Source organism: Poeciliopsis prolifica, unplaced genomic scaffold (assembly GCF_027474105.1).
Source record: "Poeciliopsis prolifica strain line A6 unplaced genomic scaffold, Auburn_PproV2 SCAFFOLD012, whole genome shotgun sequence".
In the NCBI taxonomy this organism is placed as follows: domain Eukaryota; kingdom Metazoa; phylum Chordata; class Actinopteri; order Cyprinodontiformes; family Poeciliidae; genus Poeciliopsis; species Poeciliopsis prolifica.
The window spans coordinates 1,716,698-1,736,049 of record NW_026562387.1 but is presented as its reverse complement, the minus strand read 5'-3'; the positions used below and the strand labels follow the sequence as shown (position 1 = coordinate 1,736,049).

Here is a 19,352-nt window from a genome sequence, read left to right as displayed (position 1 = left end):
CCTGCACCTGATCTCACTGATAAAAACTGACTGACTGACTGATGACAAGTAAAAAACCATAAGAGCATCATGTGACTAAAGACTCATCTAAACCTACATATTTATACTGTGAAACACACCCACTTCTCAAACTGAAATTAATTAATTAAGAGAATTACTAACCAAAAAACTTATTTAGAAACAACAAAATAAACATTCTAATTATAAATCAACTAGAAAATAAGCAAATAAAAATAAACTAAATAATTTACATTCTAAACTTTAACTGAAAAAAATGGAGAAACATCTCCTACACTCCAGCCCTTAATTGTGCATTAAATCACAATTACATCTGTAACTAAACGAGCTTTTCTAACAACCTCAATAATATCCTACATTAATGCAAAAACATTAATTCTTCTTTGTCCTTCATTTCCATGATGATGAACCTGCAAGAGAAGAAAAAAGAATAGAATATGAAGAATAAGAATGTCTTTAGTCTGCAGATGCCTCCAGGAGCAGACAGAGCTCCGTCACTGGTCTCTCCAACACACTGGTTTTGGTCTGAAGTTGCACTGAACCAACCAGTCCTCCTCCATCAGCTTTGACTGCCAGGACTCTCCTCATCTGCCAACATCCAGGAGAGATGTTTGTTTTCCATCGTGTCCATTTTTGTCTTTCATGCAGTGAGGACAGATACTCAGAGATCCATCTTTTCCAAAAGAGTTCAGCCATATTCTCTACTTTCTTCCTTCTGAGTTTGAGATACAGGTCTTGTTTCTGAAACAGTCCAGGGGCAGAACAGGTTTGCTCTTTAACATCAGGATGTGATTTGGTGTGAGGGCTTCTAAATCATTTGGATCGTCTGAGTCCAAAGTGATGGGTCTGTCATTCAAAATGGCTTCAGCCTCAAAGAAAACAGTTTGCAGAGTTTCATCATCCAAAATCTGCTGATTTAAGAACTGAGGTGAGTTCACTCCTGACTGAACGAATCAAACGTTCCCAGATGCCACCATGATGTGAAGCTGCAGGTGTATTGAAATGCCAGTTTATGCCATATTGGACCAGAACCTTTTGGATTTTACTCTGATTTAATGCAGCCAGACCTTCTGTTAGCTCTCTATTGACTCCCACAAAATTTGTGCCATTATCTGTTCTGATGGAAGAGACTGGACCACGCCTGCAGATGAATCTTCTGATTGGATTAATGCAAGAATCAGCATCAAGGTTATGAGCCACTTCCAAATGGATGGCACGACTAGTTGGGCAAGTAAATAATCCTCCATAGCGTTTGAGAAGACTTCTGCCTCTCTTAACATCAGTGCGGCCAAAATAATCAACACCAACATCTGAAAATGGAGGTTTGTCTGGTTTTACCCTTTCCTGGGACAAGTCGGCCATTTTTTGTTCTAGAAGCTTTCCTCTATCTTTTCTGCAGGTGACACAGTCAGACAGGATCTTTCTGGCAGCAGAGTTTGCTCTGATTATCCAGTATTTCCCACGCAGCCTGGACAACATGTGGCTCCTTCCTGCATGACCAAGCAGACGGTGAATGTAACGCAGAATTAACGTTGCCACATGCATGTTTTTACACAGGATGACCGGATGCTTAATTTCAAATGGCACAGCAGCTCTTTTAAGACGTCCGCCACTCTGAGGACTCCATCATCGATCAGTGGATCCAGTTTATACAGCTGGCTGTCTTTAGAGACGGTCTTGTTGGCTCTGACTGCGCTGATCTCTAGTTCAAACCTGTGATGTTGTTCAAAGAGAATAATGAAATGCTCTGCTGCAGTCAAATCTTCAGACATTAAACACTGGATTTTTAGCATAGTTTTAAACTGCTGCATCTTTTGCAACACCGTTTGCTCTTTAATGTTTGCATCTACTGCAGACTCATGCATCATGGTAGAAAAGTCTTTTCTTTTCCGCGACAGTTGAAGAAGGAGTTCTCTAAGCTTTAAAACCCAGGCTACAAACAATTTTAGCTTCATCCAGGATGAGAAGTAGGAGATGAAAAAACTGGTAGGGTTTTTAGCCTCCTCAACAACAGCATTAACAGTCACATCCTTTTTTATTTCAGAATCAGCAGCAGGAAGTGAGTCATACTTTACCTCCAGCTTAGGCAATTTGTTTTCAGACTCGTACAGAAACTCAGGACCATCAATCCACTTGCTGGATTGATGGTCCAAGACGCTCCAAGACGTCCTCTGCTCTCATCACTCTTGATGCTTCATCCGCTGGATTGTTTTTGGAACTTGCAGATCTCCACTGGTTAGTTAATGTAGCTTCTCTGATGATTGACACTCTGTTTGCAACAAAGATATGAAACCTCTTTGCTTCACTTCAAATGTATTTTAGGACAGTGGTGCTGTCAGTCCAAAAAACAGATGCAGTTGGTCCATTCGAACAGCAAGGACGGCTGCAGTGAGCTCCAGTTGAGGGATGGTTGTCTGCTTGAGGGGAGCGACTCTGGCCTTTCCTATGAGGAATACCAGATGCACATCATCCTGACTTTGAAATCTTATATATATGAAACTGTACCATACCCCACTTGACTGGCATCAGAGAAATGTTGGAGTTGTGCTGTAACAGGACAAAAAAGTGTAGGTTTAATGCAGCGACTCACTTCAAACTTTGAGATCCTCTTCAGGTCATCCAGCCAGTCGGTCCATTGTTTGGAAAAATGATGGTGAACTGCATCATCCCAGCCCAGGTTTCTCCTGCAGAGCTCTTGTAAAAGCAATTTAGCAGTGATGATGAAGGGAGCAAGAAACCCCTAGGGATCATACAGTGAACTCACCACTGACAGTATTCCTCTTCTTGTGCGGGAACGCTCTGGAAGGGAAGCTTTAAATTTAAAGGAGTCACTTTGAATGCACCACTGTGATCCAAGTGCCCGTTCCATTGGAAGCTCCAAATCCATTTCTAACATTTTCTTTGCTTTGGTGTTGTCTGAAACCATTTGCAGAACTGCAGGACTATTACTGAGCCACTTTGAGAGCTTAAATCCTACTTTCTTGCAAAGAGATGTCAAATCTTGAACAAACTTTATTGCTTCCTCTTCTGTAGGCAAAGATTTTAAGCAATCATCCACATAAAAATTATGCTTGATTGTACTGACCACTTCAGCTTGAAACTGCTGGGCGTTGTCTTCTTCTGTTCTTCTTAATGCATAATTTGCACAGCTTGGGGAGGACACTGCTCCAAACAGATGTACTGTCTTCAGATATTCTTGTGGAACTTGTGACGTGTCACCATTGGGCCACCAGAGGAAGCGAAGACAGTCTCTGTGTTTCTCTGAAACATGAACCTGGTGGAACAGCTTGAATATCTGCCATAACTGCTATTGGCTTTTGTCTGAAACGCAGAAGAACTCCCACAACCGAGTTAGTCAGATCAGGTCCTTGTAGCAGCTGGCAGTTCAGTGAGGTTCCCTTGAATGTTGCAGCACAGTCAAAAATAATTCTAAATTTGCCTTTTTGGGGGTGATAAACACCATGGTGGGGTATGTACCACACCTTTCCCTCATTGCCCATTAATTGATCATCAGGTACAATTTCAGCATATCCATTACATAGCATGTCATTCATAAATGCAATGTAATCTTTCTTGAAGATGCTATTCATGTGAAGCTTTCCTTTCAGGCTCAGAAGACGTTGTTCTGCAATACAACGATTAATAGGCAAGATGAAACTTTCAGATTTAAAACGTGAATCAACACAATAGTGTCCATTTTGTAATTGTGCTGAATTATTCATGATATTCATGACCGTGACATCTTCTCTAGACATTTCAATCTGTTCTCAGAATGTTTTTTCATTAAAATCATGATTGTATTGTTCAATCAAAAAGTCATTCAACTTAGACGTTTTGGCCTCCACGCTGTTCTCAAACGCTTTTATAAATGATCTATATTGAAGAGGATCACCATCGAAATCAGGGATGTTTCTTGGTGCCAAGACAGAGTTTTGGTTTTGCTGAACCAACATGGCAGTGACGTCATTTTGCCGCTGCAAGATGACAATAATAATGACTTGTTGATCTAGTTGCTGAACAGTTAATTTATCACAGATACTTTGTGGCTTATCAACACTTTGAATTGGTGGCATTTGTTTCAGCCTGACAACTGGTTGCTCAGCGACGGCAGAAGACATTTTAAAATCGTCCATATTTTTCTCTGGAATGAATGTTAGCACACAATGATCAAGCTGCGCCAAGTTGGAATTAGGTAGGGTTAGGGTTAGGGTTAAGACATCAAGCCTTTCTCAGTCAGTTTAATACTTCGTTTGGATGAAATCTTCAAATCACTCTTGGTTGACTGTGCTTCCAATACATCAGACATTTTAGGAAAACACTTTGCACTGCTTGTAGTTTTGTCTGTAACTTTCCTTTTCTTTTAAAGCCACTGGCTGTGCGTCAAGGTGCATCACTCTAACTCAGTCTTTCATTCATCATGTGGACCAACTTGTACAGTAACGTTGATCACCATCATCAAACTCCTCTCGTTTGTCCGTTTTCCTTTACAGTATTTGCAATCACCGTACATATGAGCTTGGAGGTGAGGCGCCTTCGTGGCTTGTGGGCGTGGCATCCTCCTCCCGCTTTCGGCGTCCAGAGAACAAAAGAAGTGGTTCCTCCAAACTTTATGGAGCCATCCGCCCATCCGGATATTGAGAACATTGATTAAACTCCAGGATCGACTTTCTTACTGGCTGTCGTATCAAAAATGCCAAGGTCGGGTTTTTTACTTTTAGTGTATTGAATATTTGTTCAAAAAACTAAATTCCAAAAACGAAAATACTCAAATCTCAAAAGTGATCAAAACAAAGTGAAATAAAGTCAAGTAGTCAGTACAGTGCATCGTGGGTTCTGGTTTACACAGTCCAAAACAAAACGATCAAAACAGTCAAAATGCAGCTCTTTGTTTAGTTTATTCAGTTTTAACTAAAAACAAGTTCAGGACTTAAACCTGCCCTGATCTCACTGATAAAAACTGACTGACTGACTGATGACAAGTAAAAAACCACAAGAGCATCATGTGACTAAAGACTCATCTAAACCTACATATTTATACTGTGAAACACACCCACTTCCCAAACTGAAATTAATTAACTAATTAAGAGAATTACTAACCAAAAAACTTATTTAGAAACAACAAAATAAACATTCTAATTATAAATCAACTAGAAAATAAGCAAATAAAAATTAACTAAATAATTTACATTCTAAACTTTAACTGATAAAATGGAGAAATATCTATGACACTCACTTTATTTTCTGAATCTGATTCCATATGAGAGCTTTGATAAAAACCTCAAGCTACACAGATATCTAATGTTTAGACTGCATGGCTCTTCATGTTATTGTAGGAAATAAAAAAACTAAACAGAACAAAAATCAGCAGCCAAATTTTCTCCACTACAAATCACTGATTGATTGAATGTTTGTATTGACAGGTTAACCTGTTGCTTCCTGTAATCAATGATTGTTTGTGTAATCTCTGTGCTGCAGTGCTGGAAGCAGAGAGAAACCAAACATCACATGAGACCATCTGAAGGAAAAGTTTCTGAAATTTAGACGACAAAACAAACAATTTATTGCAACAATCAAGATCAAATCTTTCCACATTTCTCAGTAATCAAGATGTTTTATTGAATGAAGTCAAAGAGTCAAAACATCAAACATTTATTCTGATCTAAATCTGAAGGACTGAGAAGAAAACAGCATCAGTTCTAAGTTTTAGTTTCTGTTTCTTCTTTGGATCAAAATAAAGAAAAACAGAAAAAAGTTCAGTTCATTTTAATATGAACTGATTGAAACTAAAGCAACATAGAGAAACCAGAACATCAAAATATATTCATACTAATATTAAAGCTAAATTATTAGCATCCAAGGATGTTTAGAGAAATATGTTTCTGTCATATAAAAATAAAAACATCAGCATTAATTTCCTTTATGGCTCCAGGAACACAGAGAAAAATCAAGAACAGAACATCAGAGCAGAGACATCAGAACCAAGAACCTGATCAACAATCAGAGAGAAAAGAGGAAATCTATTTCACTTTACAGAACTCTGCAGAGTCTCCGATGTTACCAACATAAACTCCAGCCAGCAGCGGCTGAGTGAATGTGGTCTGGACTCTGTGGAGGAGAGTCATGGTTTCAGAGACTCTGTAGAAGGACAGAAGACCTGCTGTGTGATCCAGAAACACTCCTATTCTGGAGGAACTTGGACCTGAGATGTTGGTCCAGATGTTGTTGTGAAGAAATCTAAAACTGTTTTGTTGACACAATAAAGCCCAAGATTTGTCATTATATCCTAATAAACATTCATTCAAACCTCCTGCTCTACTGATATTCTTGTATGTAACTGATATATAAACTACTGACCCGCTCCTCTCCACCTCCCAGTAACAATGTCCAGTCAGACTCTCTTTACTCAGAACCTGAAGCCAATCAGTGAATCTGTCTGGATGACTTGGATAAATCTGATGTTTATCCATCATTGTCACCTTCCTGTTCTCTTCTGACAGAACCAACATTGTGTGAGCTGTATCTGGATCCAGACTGATTTGACATGAATACTTTAAGAATCCAGCCCTTGTCGTTGGTTCTGGTTCTGACAGTAGAACATCCACCTCAGTGACCATCAGTGAGATGTTTGTCCATGAGTCTCTCAGGACGTCCTGTAGTTTGTCTCTGAGCTCTGACACAGCTGCTGTCACGTCCTCAAAGTGTCTCAGAGGACGGATGTTGATGCTGGATGAGTGTGTGGACTCACTGGGTGCTGGCAGTGAGGGGTAGTTGAGGAGAAACTGGTTGTGATCCTGTGTGTGTGAGAGCTGCTCCAGCTCAGCGTCTTTCCTCTTCAGCTCAGTGATCTCCTGCTGCAGCTTCTCCTCAACATCTTTGACTCGACTCACTTTGGTTTCCTGCTGGGATCTGATCTGCTGCTTCACCTCAGAGCTTCTTTTCTGGAGGAGACGGATCAGCTGAGTGAAGATCTTCTCACTGTCCTCCACTGTTTTATCAGCAGAGTGATTGATGGCCTCCACCTCCTGTTGAAGCAGCTTCACATCTTTCTCTCTGTCCTGGATTCTCTGCTGGATGTTTCCTCGTCTCTCCTCCAGCTCTCTCTGCCTCTCAGTCCTTTCTGTTGCAGCTGACACTGAGTCATGACCTTTATGTTCCTCCATTAAGCAGATGAGACAGACGCATTTCTGATCAGTGCGGCAGAACATCTTCATCACCTCATCGTGCTTAGAGCAGATGTTCTCCTGCAGGTTCTTCTTTGGCTCCACCAGCTTGTGTTTCTTCATTCCAGGAACATCAAGGTGAGGTTGAAGGTGATTCTCACAGTAGGAAACCAGACAGACTAAACAGGACTTGATGGCTTTCTGTTTTCTTCCAGTGCAGAAATCACAGGCCACATCTTCAGGTCCAGCATAGCAGTGGTCAGCAGCAGCAGCTTGGAGTCCAGTCTTCTTCATCTGCTCCACTAGAGCTGCTAGCATGGTGTTCTTCTTTAGCACAGGCCTCGGTATGAATGTCTCCCTGCACTGAGGGCAGCTGTGGATTCTCTTCTGATCCTCTTGATCCCACTGGGTTTTAATATACTTCATACAGTAGCTGTGTCCACAGGAGGTAGTCACTGGATGCTTCATTAGATCCAGACAGATGGAACAGGAGAAAGTTTCTCTGTCCAGCTGATTCTGCTCCATTTCTGCTCTCAGTCACAGCAACTGTGAGTTTTACTTCCTGAATACAGAAACCTGTTAGAGCTCTGATCTATGACTCACCTGTTGGTGCAGAGAGGCAGCAGCCAATCAGCTTCCATATTCAGCAGATGTTGGCTCCACCCACCTTCATGTGTTTAGAAGCAGGAAGAAGAAGGAGCAGAAGGAGGAGGAGGAGGAGGAGGAGGAAGGCTCTTAAAGTGATAAGATTTAATGTTGAAACATCTCCAAAATAGTTTTCATTTCAAAATAACTGAGTCACTGAAAGTCATGTCTCTAAAGTGTCTTCTAGTCTCTTTAGGAATGTCCACACCCTGCTGTGTCCCTTCAGAGACAAACAGCCTCAGAAAATGAAAGTAGAGATTGAGGGACGTCTGTCTGTTACAGCTGCAGTCTGTGGGAGTTTCAACCAGGCAGGAAGCAGAGAGACAACAATCACTGCTTATTATTACAGGTTTTCAGTGGCTTTGATCCCAAATTATTGAACATTTGAGAAACATTGTTCAAATTTATAAAAACAATAAAACATCTTAGATTATCTGCTAAATTCAGTTTCTATCTATCTATCTATCTATCTATCTATCTATCTATCTATCTATCTATATCTATCTATCTATCTATCTATCTATCTATCTATCTATCTATCTATCTATCTATCTATCTATCTATCTATCTATCTATCTATCTATCTATATCATGGTCAATATGATAAGTTCTTGTTTGATTGTGTTTGGATAAAACAGTCAAAAGTTTTCATAGCCACTGAACTTACAACTTCCATATTTCAATCAATCAAGTTTATTTGTGCAGTTCATTTCAGCAACAAGTCGGTTCAAGATGCTTTATATAAACACGTTATGTAATGCTTTTTAATAATGCAAGTGTTACGACCTGTCTCGGGTTGATCATGTCATAACAGGAAGGATCCATCCTCTTCAAATCTCAAGCAGCCCACAGACACAAAGTTGAACATTTTATAATGTTATTTATTTTAAAAGATGTATTTTTGCATTGAGATGTTTCAGCAAGTGGAGCTTATGGCTTCAGAGTGAGCTAATGCCAAAAACAACAAACAAAAGGAAACTATCTGAATATGAAGCAACTTACATCATTGAAAGTAAAGAAATGAAAAGACAAAAACTTTCCTCCCCAACTAAAAAGCAGGAGAAAACTAATGAAACATAAACGGCTGCTCACTCCTACAAACTCCAGAACTTGACACAATTGAAGAGACAAAAAGTGAGGCCGGTTGAGATGAGCTGAGGATGGATGACAGGAAGTGCGTCTGCAGCCTTTAGAAGACCTGCTGTGTCAGGCCACCAATTGGACGTCTCCGTCCACTTCCGGGAACCAATCAGAGACGGGCACCTGCACACTCATATTTGCATGATGAATTTAAAGACACCAGTCTCAACACCCCCATTCATAAGAATTAACACACCCCTTAGTTGAACATTCACATTCGTCACCAATAGAATAATTGTATTATTAGACTTGTTTACATGACAAATAAATTGATACATAAGCTTCCTTAAAACAGCCATCAAAGTGCTAACACGAGCAGATACAAACAGTTCTCTAGCACTGGTCCATCTGGGCTTATTTAACAAAAGTCTTAAAGCATAATTAAAAACCACATTCAATGTTTGAAGACAGTTTTTTTTTTAATTGCATCACAAATGGGGTGCAATTTTATTGTACATCAACAATATTGTACATCATTGTATACAATGATGTACAATGCAGTTTCGAAACAAATGCAGTTTCACTTCATCAGTACAGAAGCCAAACTTACAAACCAGGATATTTGCCTGAGCATATAGCATTCGAACCTGTCGGTAAATATCCGCATCATTAGACATCATGTGTCTGTCAACACATGACCAAGATATTTTACTTCATTAGAGACATTTAATTGCGTCCCAGACAGCTTGAAATTAGGAAATTTGCTATATTTGTCCTCCTTAGTGCGACAGATCAAGATGATGCTTTTTGATGGACTAAATTTAACATCATGTACTTCACCATATGCTGAACAGACATTAAGCAGCTTCTGCAGACCAGCTGAGCTTGGACTAAAAATCACACTATATCATCAGGATACATTAAATGATTAATAATGGTATCGCCAACCATGCAGCCAGTTCTACACAGGTTAAGCTGCTTAGAGAGTTCATTCATATAAAAGTTAAATAACATGGGTGATAAAATTCCACCTTGTCTGACTCCATTGCTGACATGAAAGGATGCAAATATACAATTGTCCCATTTGACCTGCATAGTTTGATTGGTATACTAATATGTCAGACATCTTACTATATATTTGGACACACCAGCTTGGCACAATTTTAAAAATAATTTTCTATGATTTACACGATCAAAAGCCTTCGTGGCGTCTAAAAAACACAAACAGACTGTAGAGTTTTTGCTGTTATAATTATTCAGTAATTCTTTTAGGCCATATATACACATATCAGTGCCATATTTGGACTTAAACCCAAATTGATTATCAGTAGACATAACTATCTTTTCAAATTTAGGCAAAAGAATTAGTTCAAAGACTTTGGACAGAGTACTAGCAATGGCTATAGGTCTATAGTTATCAGAGCTGCCAATTCTACCAGCTCTGTTTTTTATCACAGGAAGCAGAAGAACATTCATCAAGGAATCAGGAATAAAGCCATGCATCATAAAACCAGAGAAGCACAAAGCAAGAAGAGGGGCGACCCTAGAACTTGCAAATTTGAGATGTTCAGCTGAAATAAGATCCTTTCCTATGGATTTATTTACAGACAGATCTTTAATTGCTTGATAAACCTCGTAAGTTTTGATAGTTTCTACAGTACTAAGCTTGTCAACTCAGAAGGGTTCACTCTGTACACAGGTAAATAGCTTGCTGTAGTGATGTTGCCAATAATCTACTATCATATTTGTCCCAGAAACACCGTCAACAGTGCAAGTGAGAGATGGTTTACTGTTATTGATGGTTTTAACCTCTTTCCAGAAGGCTTTGGGATCCTTACCTATGAGCTTATTTGCCAAGGAGTCAGCCCTCATTGTTTGTTCATTCTGCCTAATAAAGCGTAGAGCATATTTGAATTTTGCATTAGACCGCTTTTTATGTTCAAATATAGGGCCCTGCCTAGGTTTACCTGCTAGAGCCCAAGAAGTAGTAGCTCCACAGGCTTCACTGTAGTATTTAGTCACATACGTGTTCCAGCCTGGTCTCTTTTTAATCTTAATATTACCTTTATTATGAGGCAGGTTGGCTCTGAGTAGTGCTTCAAAATTGTCAGAGTATAATCCAGTTAAGTTTGTTCTATGTCCAATATTAGAGCAGTACCAGTCTGTACCAGTAACTGCCTCTCTTGGTATTTTAACACTACACAATAGTTGATCAGTAACAGGCTATTTGCTCAGAAGAAAAAGAAGACCAGTCTATATGTATTTGATTGGGATTACTGTCCACATTAACAGTTGCAGGAATATGATCAAATCTAATTAACACCTCAAAGGGGATGTGATCAACAATGGATACATTGTACAGAATATTGATTTGTACCAAAGAAGCATGAGCATCTGCTGTAGTGATACAATGGTCTAACCAGGAAGTAGTATGCCAGGCTTCACTGATAGAAGTGTAGCTAGCAGCTGGCAACAGTTCTTTACTTGATAATATTCGATTAGAATCTGTACAAAAATGAATCAGGTGTTTAGCAAACAGGGAGTTATCATCTGAGATGTCTGCATTCATGTCACCCATAACATAAATACTTTAAGACTTCTCAGTTTTCATAAAAGAACTAATGTAAGCAAGTTTACTGAGGTATTCTTCTTCATTATGATGACATTGATAGGGAGCATAGACATTTAAAATAATAAATTCTTTGTCATGCTGCTTCACTTGTACTGCCATACACCAATCCACACCTAATCTAATGACATTTATCACTGAGTCAAGGCTTTTTTTCCATAGTATAGCCACGCCTCCTGGAATCCTTCCTCTTTTAATTCCCAAACTGAGGTCAGTAGAAGATTCCCCAACACCCAGGAAACTGCCATTAATAAAGTTTAGACCTTTTAAATCCTGTCTGGCTAAAAAAGTTTCTTGCAGGCACAAGATGTCTGAGTGCAGCAAAACTGGTCGACAACAAAACGGTGAACTTTATCATCTGCGCTCTGCCCTAAGCGCAGGCCAATGCAGTTGTAGGAGATGACTTTAATGTCCATGATATTTATGACTTGGTGTTCACGTCAGCAATAGGCGCGCATATGTCCATAGAAGAAAGGGTAGCGTTGGCTCCAATGGTAGTTTTATGTGGCTCCTAAAAACATCTCACATGGGTTCCTCAGGCCAAAGCTCTGGGTTATACATAACAGCCACGTCGCTACATTCTGCAGAAACCTTGAATGAGGCATACCTGGTGTTAACAGTAGTGATTCTCTGGCAGGTTACATTGTGTCCCAGCTTGGCTTTAAGATACCAGCATAACGTTTCCGCTTCCACATCTGGTGAGAATTTAGAAGCAAAAACATTCACCAGTTTAGTTTTTACCATTTTAATGTTTCCTGTGGCTCCAATACCAACAACCGTTTGTCCAGCCTTCCTGTGTCCCAGTGAAGGGCCAGAGCGAGTCGTCCTCTTCGCAGCCGGGTGTCCTTTAGGTTGTCGATGGTTCCGTTTCATGACCTGGTTCCATTCCTGAGATCCCTGAGATGTTGTAGTTTCTCGGGTGCACAGCACTGGAGTATCTCCCTTCAGAGTTGGGAGAGAATCCCCGTCCAAAGCTTGATGGCTGTGCTCCATATCCAGGGCGGCGTTCAAATCAATGTCCGCCACACCCTGCTCCTTCACCGGTACAGATCGGCTTCCGCATCCTTGATTGGCTCGTTGTTCCAGAACAGACACCCGGCTTCGAAGATCCGCCGTAACATCGTGAAGTTCTTCACTGACTTCAGTTTGAACATGAAGTGTTTGCTTCATGGCAGATACTGCAAGGTGAAGCTGTTCCATTTTGTGTAGCAGGCCGCAGATATCCATGTTAGAAAAAGTCACAGGAGGCAGCTGGTCCAAATAATGAGACACAAACCTAGGAATGTTGTTTCCACATTCGCTCAACACCTTGAGGCGGGCCTTCACATTGTTGATATCCTTTTGTGCTCCTTTACAGCTGATGTTACGCTGAGAAGAAGTGCAGAGCTCACAGCGTCTTCTTTAATGTTTCGATCCAGTCAGAGTCAAAAGTGTTGACAGCCAACAAAACAATCTCATCCTGACTGAAGAGTCCTTAATTTGACTGAAAGTGCAAAAATTCATCCTCTACAATAATTTTGTCCTCAACAGTTTTATATATGCATGATTTTAAACGCGCTCTAGAAAACGCCGGAGATCTGAGAGAGTGCCCTACTGTCACGTCTGCCATTGCTCATTGAAGACTTACTGAAACAAAAACTACTGCTCTCACTGGTTCTAGAGGTTGAGCACTAGAACCAATTTGAACTTGGAAGTTCTGGAGCGCAAGTAACAAAGCAAGAGCTTCCTTTTCAATTGTGCTGCAATGAAGCTGATGTTTATTCAACTTGTTGGAAGAGCAGCAGACAGAATGCTCCATCCCTTCTTCATCTTCTTGCAGAAGCGCAGCGCCAGCGCCACGCAAACTTGCGTCAACTTGGAGTTTAAAGGGACGCTCCAAATTTGGCGCAGCCAGCACTGGCGCACTGAACAAAGCTTTTGACTCAAAGGCAACCTGACAAGATGAAGATCAAATAAAAGATTTCAAAGGACTAACAAGTTCAGTCAATGGAGTAACTAACCACATCTGAACATTTTTGAAAAAAACCCGCGATAAAAACCACACATTCCCAAAAAAAATCAACTTGGAGCTTTTTCTCGTTTGCGGAAAAGGATGATTTTTTTTCTTTATTTATGTAAATAACATGAGTCTGGAGAACAAGACTGAATCAGAACAGCGTTTAACAAAATGTCAGCAGGGCTTTAAATCCACTCTTATTTGGATCAGAGAAACAAGTCAGTGACTGATCATTCTGCTGCGCTTTGATCAACATCTGCCTGATGTTCAGACTCAGTTATATCTGCAGGAATAACTGGAGACATCACAGTACGACATGTTCACAGTCATTCTGAACAAAGCCAGTTTCATCAAATGTTGCCACAAATGAGCCAGAAAAAACATTTCAGCCATTTTACGAGCTTGCCGCGTAAATGCACGTGCAAGAAACACATCCGAAACAGTTCATTCAGCAACGAGGGTAAACAAAACTGGGACAACAACTTCTGGAGGAAACATTTTTCCGCCATCCAAGTGATGACCAAGAATTAAGGAAACTCCTTGGATTGGTAACCGCGGACGCGCCGCGACTTACGCGCCTCAAAACTAATGGTGAACACAAGTGCAGCTCATGCATTTGGTTTTGGTTCCTCTCATTCTTACTCCTCAGAGAAAAATATCTGCAGCACAAGATGTTTGCTTAGATAAAGGCAGCACAGATTCCAGCAACCAAAGAGAGACAAGCAGCTGCATCTCTAAGGACTGAGATTTGATCCTTTTCCTCAGCCGTCAAAGAAACAAACCCGCGAAATAAATGGAACAAACTGCGGATCAACATCAACTTTCGACTTTTGTTGAATATCACCGCGTACATCCGGCTGAGCAGCTGACCATTAATCCCACAGCTGCTGGACTTTCTCTGCTTTGAGCTTCTTTTTTCTTTCAGACTGCGCGCGCAGGATGAAACGTCCAGGCGCGTGGCAATAAAAGCCATCATCATTGTTTGCTTTTGCAGCAACTGATGGCTCATTTCCACTCCCTGACCTTAAATGTGCATTTTTGGGAGGCATTTTCCTGAAACCAATTCTGTGAAGAAAACATTTTTCTGAGTCCAAATCAACTCGTCAGCCAAAAGTGCTGCGTTTGTTAAAGATGACGCTTTCTGTTCATTTCAATACGTCACAATCCGTTCAGGCACACACTTTTTAAACTCTTCCAAGAAAATGAGCGATTTGAAATCATCAATAGTTTGAACTTGACACGAATGACGTCACTTATCAGACAAAACGTTGTTCTCTCGCGCAAACTCAACGAAGGTCTGATCAGCAGTTTGATTAAGATCTCTAAATATCTGACGATTTGCTTCAGTTCGGAACCTTGCAACACTTAGGAGTTTCATCATCTAAACTCTGTTCCAGAGACAAATTTGAACAACCTTCTTTGGCTTTTCCAACAAGCTCACATAGAAGCAAGAGACTGAAATCCATGCGGCCTAGTCAAAGCAGCGGCTTTGCGCTCAAACTGAAACGGAAGAATCTGTGCTTGGTGGTTTTGGTGAAAGTGCAGCTGAAGCATTTTGGAGCTCAGGATCTCTGATTCCAAGATGCATGGCTTCCACTTCCAGCTGCTTGTTGCGGTTCTCCACCTCCCTGATATGGAGAGAGACGCAGATCCTCAGACAACAAACCTTCAAGAGGTTGAGAGTCTTTGCTGATTTCTGACACTGCAGCCTTCTTTCCAGTATTGTGGCCCCGTTTGTGGAGCTCTGCCAGAGAACCTGAGGGCCGCAGAAAGTCTTGCTGTCTTTAAGCTCAAGACTCGACTTTTAACTGTATTTACTGAATTGAATCATTTCTGCTCAGTCTGTGCATTCTCCATGCAGTTTGACTTTTCCCATGTGGGTAATTGTTTGTATTGGTTTGTTGTGTTTATTGATCTGTACAGCAATTTCAGCTGCTTTTAATATCAACTATGCTTTCTAAATAAAATTGATTAATTGACAGTGTTCTAGATGAGTTACCAAATGATATTAGTTTCTCCATTAAAGCTGAGAGGCTGCAGCAGTCTGTGTGAAGCTTTGAAAGCACCATGAGTCTGTCCTAATCAAATCCTCACAACTATTGCTGCTCCTGTTGTCTCTGGAAACATTAGCTGTGTCAGAGGTGTGTGTCTGTTTCCAGACCTGAAGGGAACCAAACAAGAAGACCTGAGGTCAGAGAGGAGCTGTGTTGAAGAACAGAGAGAAGATGGAGGGTTAACAAGTTTTACTGCTTGGAGTGAAAAGCAGAGCTGGAACTGAAACCTTTGACTCTTCATTTACAATCAAGAGTTCAATATTTACTCACTTTATTCTCTGAATCTGATTCCATATGAGAGCTTTGATAAAAACCTCAAACTACACAGAGATCTAATGTTTAGACTGCATGGCTCTTCATGTTATTGTAGGAAATAAAAAACTAAACAGAACAAAAATCAGCAGCCAAATTTTCTCCACTACAAATCACTGATTGATTGAATGTTTGTATTGACAGGTTAACCTGTTGCTTCCTGTAATCAATGATTGTTTGTGTAATCTCTGTGCTGCAGTGCTGGAAGCAGAGAGAAACCAAACATCACATGAGACCATCTGAAGGAAAAGTTTCTGAAGTTTAGACGACAAAACGAACAATTTATTGCAACAATCAAGATGAAATCTTTCCACATTTCTCAGTAATCAAGATGTTTTATTGAATGAATTCAAAGAGTCAAAACATCAAACATTTATTCTGATCTAAATCTGAAGGACTGAGAAGAAAACAGCATCAGTTCTAAGTTTTAGTTTCTGTTTCTTCTTTGGATCAAAATAAAGAAAAACAAAAAAAAGTTCAGTTCATTTTAATATGAACTGATTGAAACTAAAGCAACACAGAGAAACCAGAACATCAAAATATATTCATACTAATATTAAAGCTAAATTATTAGCGTCCAAGGATGTTGAGAGAAATATGTTTCTGTCATATAAAAATAAAAACATTAATTTCCTTTATGGCTCCAGGAACACAGAGAAAAATCAAGAACAGAACATCAGAGCAGAGACATCAGAACCAAGAACCTGATCAACAATCAGGTTCTTGGGAAATCTATTTCACTTTACAGAACTCTGCAGAGTCTCCAATGTCATCTACACAAACTCCAGCCAGCAGCGGCTGAGTGAATGTGGTCTGGACTCTGTGGAGGAGAGTCATGGTTTCAGAGACTCTGTAGAAGGACAGAAGACCTGCTGTGTAATCCAGAAACACTCCTATTCTGGAGGAACCTGGACCTGAGATGTTGGTCCAGATGTTGTTGTGACGAAATCCAAAATTGTTTTGTTGACACACTAAAGCCCAAGATTTGTCATTATATCCTAATAAAGATTCTTTCCCACGTCCTGCTCTACTGATCTTCTTGTATGTAATTGATATAAGAACTTGAATCCCGCTCCACTTCACCTCCCAGTAACATCGTCCAGTCAGACTCTCTCTACTCAGAACCTGAGGCCAATAAGTGAATCTGTCTGGATGACTAGAATAAGACTGATGTTGATCCATCCTTGTTACCTTCCTGTTCCCCTCTGATAGAACCAGCAGTGTGTTTGCTGTTTTTCGATCCAGAATTGTTTCACATGAATACTTTAAGAACCCAGCTCTGTTCTTTGGTTCTGGTTCTGACAGTAGAACATCCACCTCAGTGACCATCAGTGAGATGTTTGTCCATGAGTCTCTCAGGACGTCCTGTAGTTTGTCTCTGAGCTCTGACACAGCTGCTGTCACGTCCTCAAAGTGTCTCAGAGGACGGATGTTGATGCTGGATGAGTGTGTGGACTCACTGGGTGCTGGCAGTGAGGGGTAGTTGAGGAGAAACTGGTTGTGATCCTGTGTGTGTGAGAGCTGCTCCAGCTCAGCGTCTTTCCTCTTCAGCTCAGTGATCTCCTGCTGCAGCTTCTCCTCAACATTTTTGACTCGACTCACTTTGGTTTCCTGCTGGGATCTGATCTGCTGCTTCACCTCAGAGCTTCTTTTCTGGAGGAGACGGATCAGCTGAGTGAAGATCTTCTCACTGTCCTCCACTGTTTTATCAGCAGAGTGATTGATGGCCTCCACCTCCTGTTGAAGCAGCTTCACATCTTTCTCTCTGTCCTGGATTCTCTGCTGGATGTTTCCTCGTCTCTCCTCCAGCTCTCTCTGCCTCTCAGTCCTTTCTGTTGCAGCTGACACTGAGTCATGACCTTTATGTTCCTCCATTAAGCAGATGAGACAGACGCACTTCTGATCAGTGCGGCAGAACATCTTCATCACCTCATCGTGCTTAGAGCAGATGTTCTCCTGCAGGTTCTTGTTTGGCTCCACCAGCTTGTGTTTCTTCATTCTAGGAACATCAAGGTGAGGTTGAAGGTGATTCTCACAGTAGGAAACCAGGCAGAATAAACAGGACTTGATGGCTTTCAGTTTTCTTCCAGTGCAGAAATCACAGGCCACATCTTCAGGTCCAGCATAGCAGTGGTCAGCAGCAGCAGCTTGGAGTCCAGTCTTCTTCATCTGCTCCACTAGAGCTGCTAGCATGGTGTTCTTCTTTAGCACAGGCCTCGGTATGAATGTCTCCCTGCACTGAGGGCAGCTGTGGATTCCCTTCTGATCCTCTTCATCCCAATGGGTTTTAATATACTTCATACAGTAGCTGTGTCCACAGGAAATAGTCACTGGATGCTTCATTAGATCCAGACAGATGGAACAGGAGAAAGTTTCTCTGTCCAGCTGATTCTGCTGCATTTCTGCTCTCAGTCACAGCGACTGTGTGAGTTTCATTTCCTGAACACAGAAACCTGTTAGAGCTCTGATCTATGACTCACATGTTGGTGCAGACAGGCAGCAGTCAATCAGCTTCCATAGTCAGCAGATGTTGGCTCCGCCCACTTTCATGTGTTTAGAACCAGGAAGAAGAAGAAGGAGGAGGAGGAAGGCTCTTAAAGTGATAAGATTTAATGTTGAAACGTCTCCAAAATAGTTTTCATGTCAAAATAAGTGAGTTACTGAAAGTCATGTCTCTAAAGTGTCTTCTAGTCTCTTTAGGAATGTCCACACCCTGCTGTGTCCCTTCAGAGACAAACAGCCTCAGAAAATGAAAGTAGAGATTGAGGGACGTCTGTCTGTTACAGCTGCAGTCTGTGGGAGTTTCAACCAGGCAGGAAGCAGAGAGACAACAATCACTGCTTATTATTACAGGTTTTCAGTGGCTTTGATGCCAAATTATTGAACATTTGTGAAACATTGTTCAAATTTATACAAACAATAAAATATCTTAGATTATCTGCTAAATCCAGTTTCTGCCTTTCTCTCTTTCTATATATATATAGATAGATATCTATCTCTCTATATTAACATCCTTTGTTAATCTAGAAAAGCAAATATCAATAATTGAACATGTCAGGGTCAATCTGATAAGTTCTTGCTTGATTCTATTTGGATAAAATAGTCAAAAGTTTTCATACCCACTGAACTTAAAACTTCCATGTTTTAATATTTCAATCAATCAAGTTTATTTGTGCAGCTCATTTCAGCATCAAGTCAGTTCAAGATGCTTTACATGTTAAAAACAGAAAGTTCTAAATGAAGCACCACACAATCAACATTTGAACAAACAGCACATTTTGAGAAGTACCATCACCAAAATCATACTTACTATGTTGATCAATGTTTCATTTATTACGTAATCAGATGGTTTCTTAGTCTAATTTTAAAGGGACTCTGTGTTTCGGCTCTTTTTCAGTTTTCTGGAAGCTGAATGCTGCTTCTCTGTGTTTGGTTCTGGTTCTGTGGCTGCAGATTGA

The 19,352-nt window shown here is 40.6% G+C and overlaps 2 protein-coding genes across 2 annotated transcripts; both read right to left on the bottom strand.

Moving 5' to 3' along the window:
• Positions 1-5,629: 5,629 nt before the first annotated feature.
• On the bottom strand, positions 5,630-7,729 carry LOC129364602 (tripartite motif-containing protein 16-like). Its single transcript, XM_055037358.1, has one exon. The coding sequence runs from the start codon at positions 7,701-7,703 to the stop codon at positions 6,036-6,038; it is 1,668 nt and encodes a 555-aa protein (XP_054893333.1). The 5' UTR covers positions 7,704-7,729; the 3' UTR covers positions 5,630-6,035.
• Positions 7,730-16,451: 8,722 nt separating this feature from the next.
• LOC129364603 (tripartite motif-containing protein 16-like) lies at positions 16,452-18,309 on the bottom strand. Its single transcript, XM_055037359.1, has one exon. It carries the CDS (start codon positions 18,292-18,294, stop codon positions 16,627-16,629), a length of 1,668 nt encoding a protein of 555 aa, XP_054893334.1. The 5' UTR covers positions 18,295-18,309; the 3' UTR covers positions 16,452-16,626.
• Between the last annotated feature and the right edge of the window lie 1,043 nt (positions 18,310-19,352).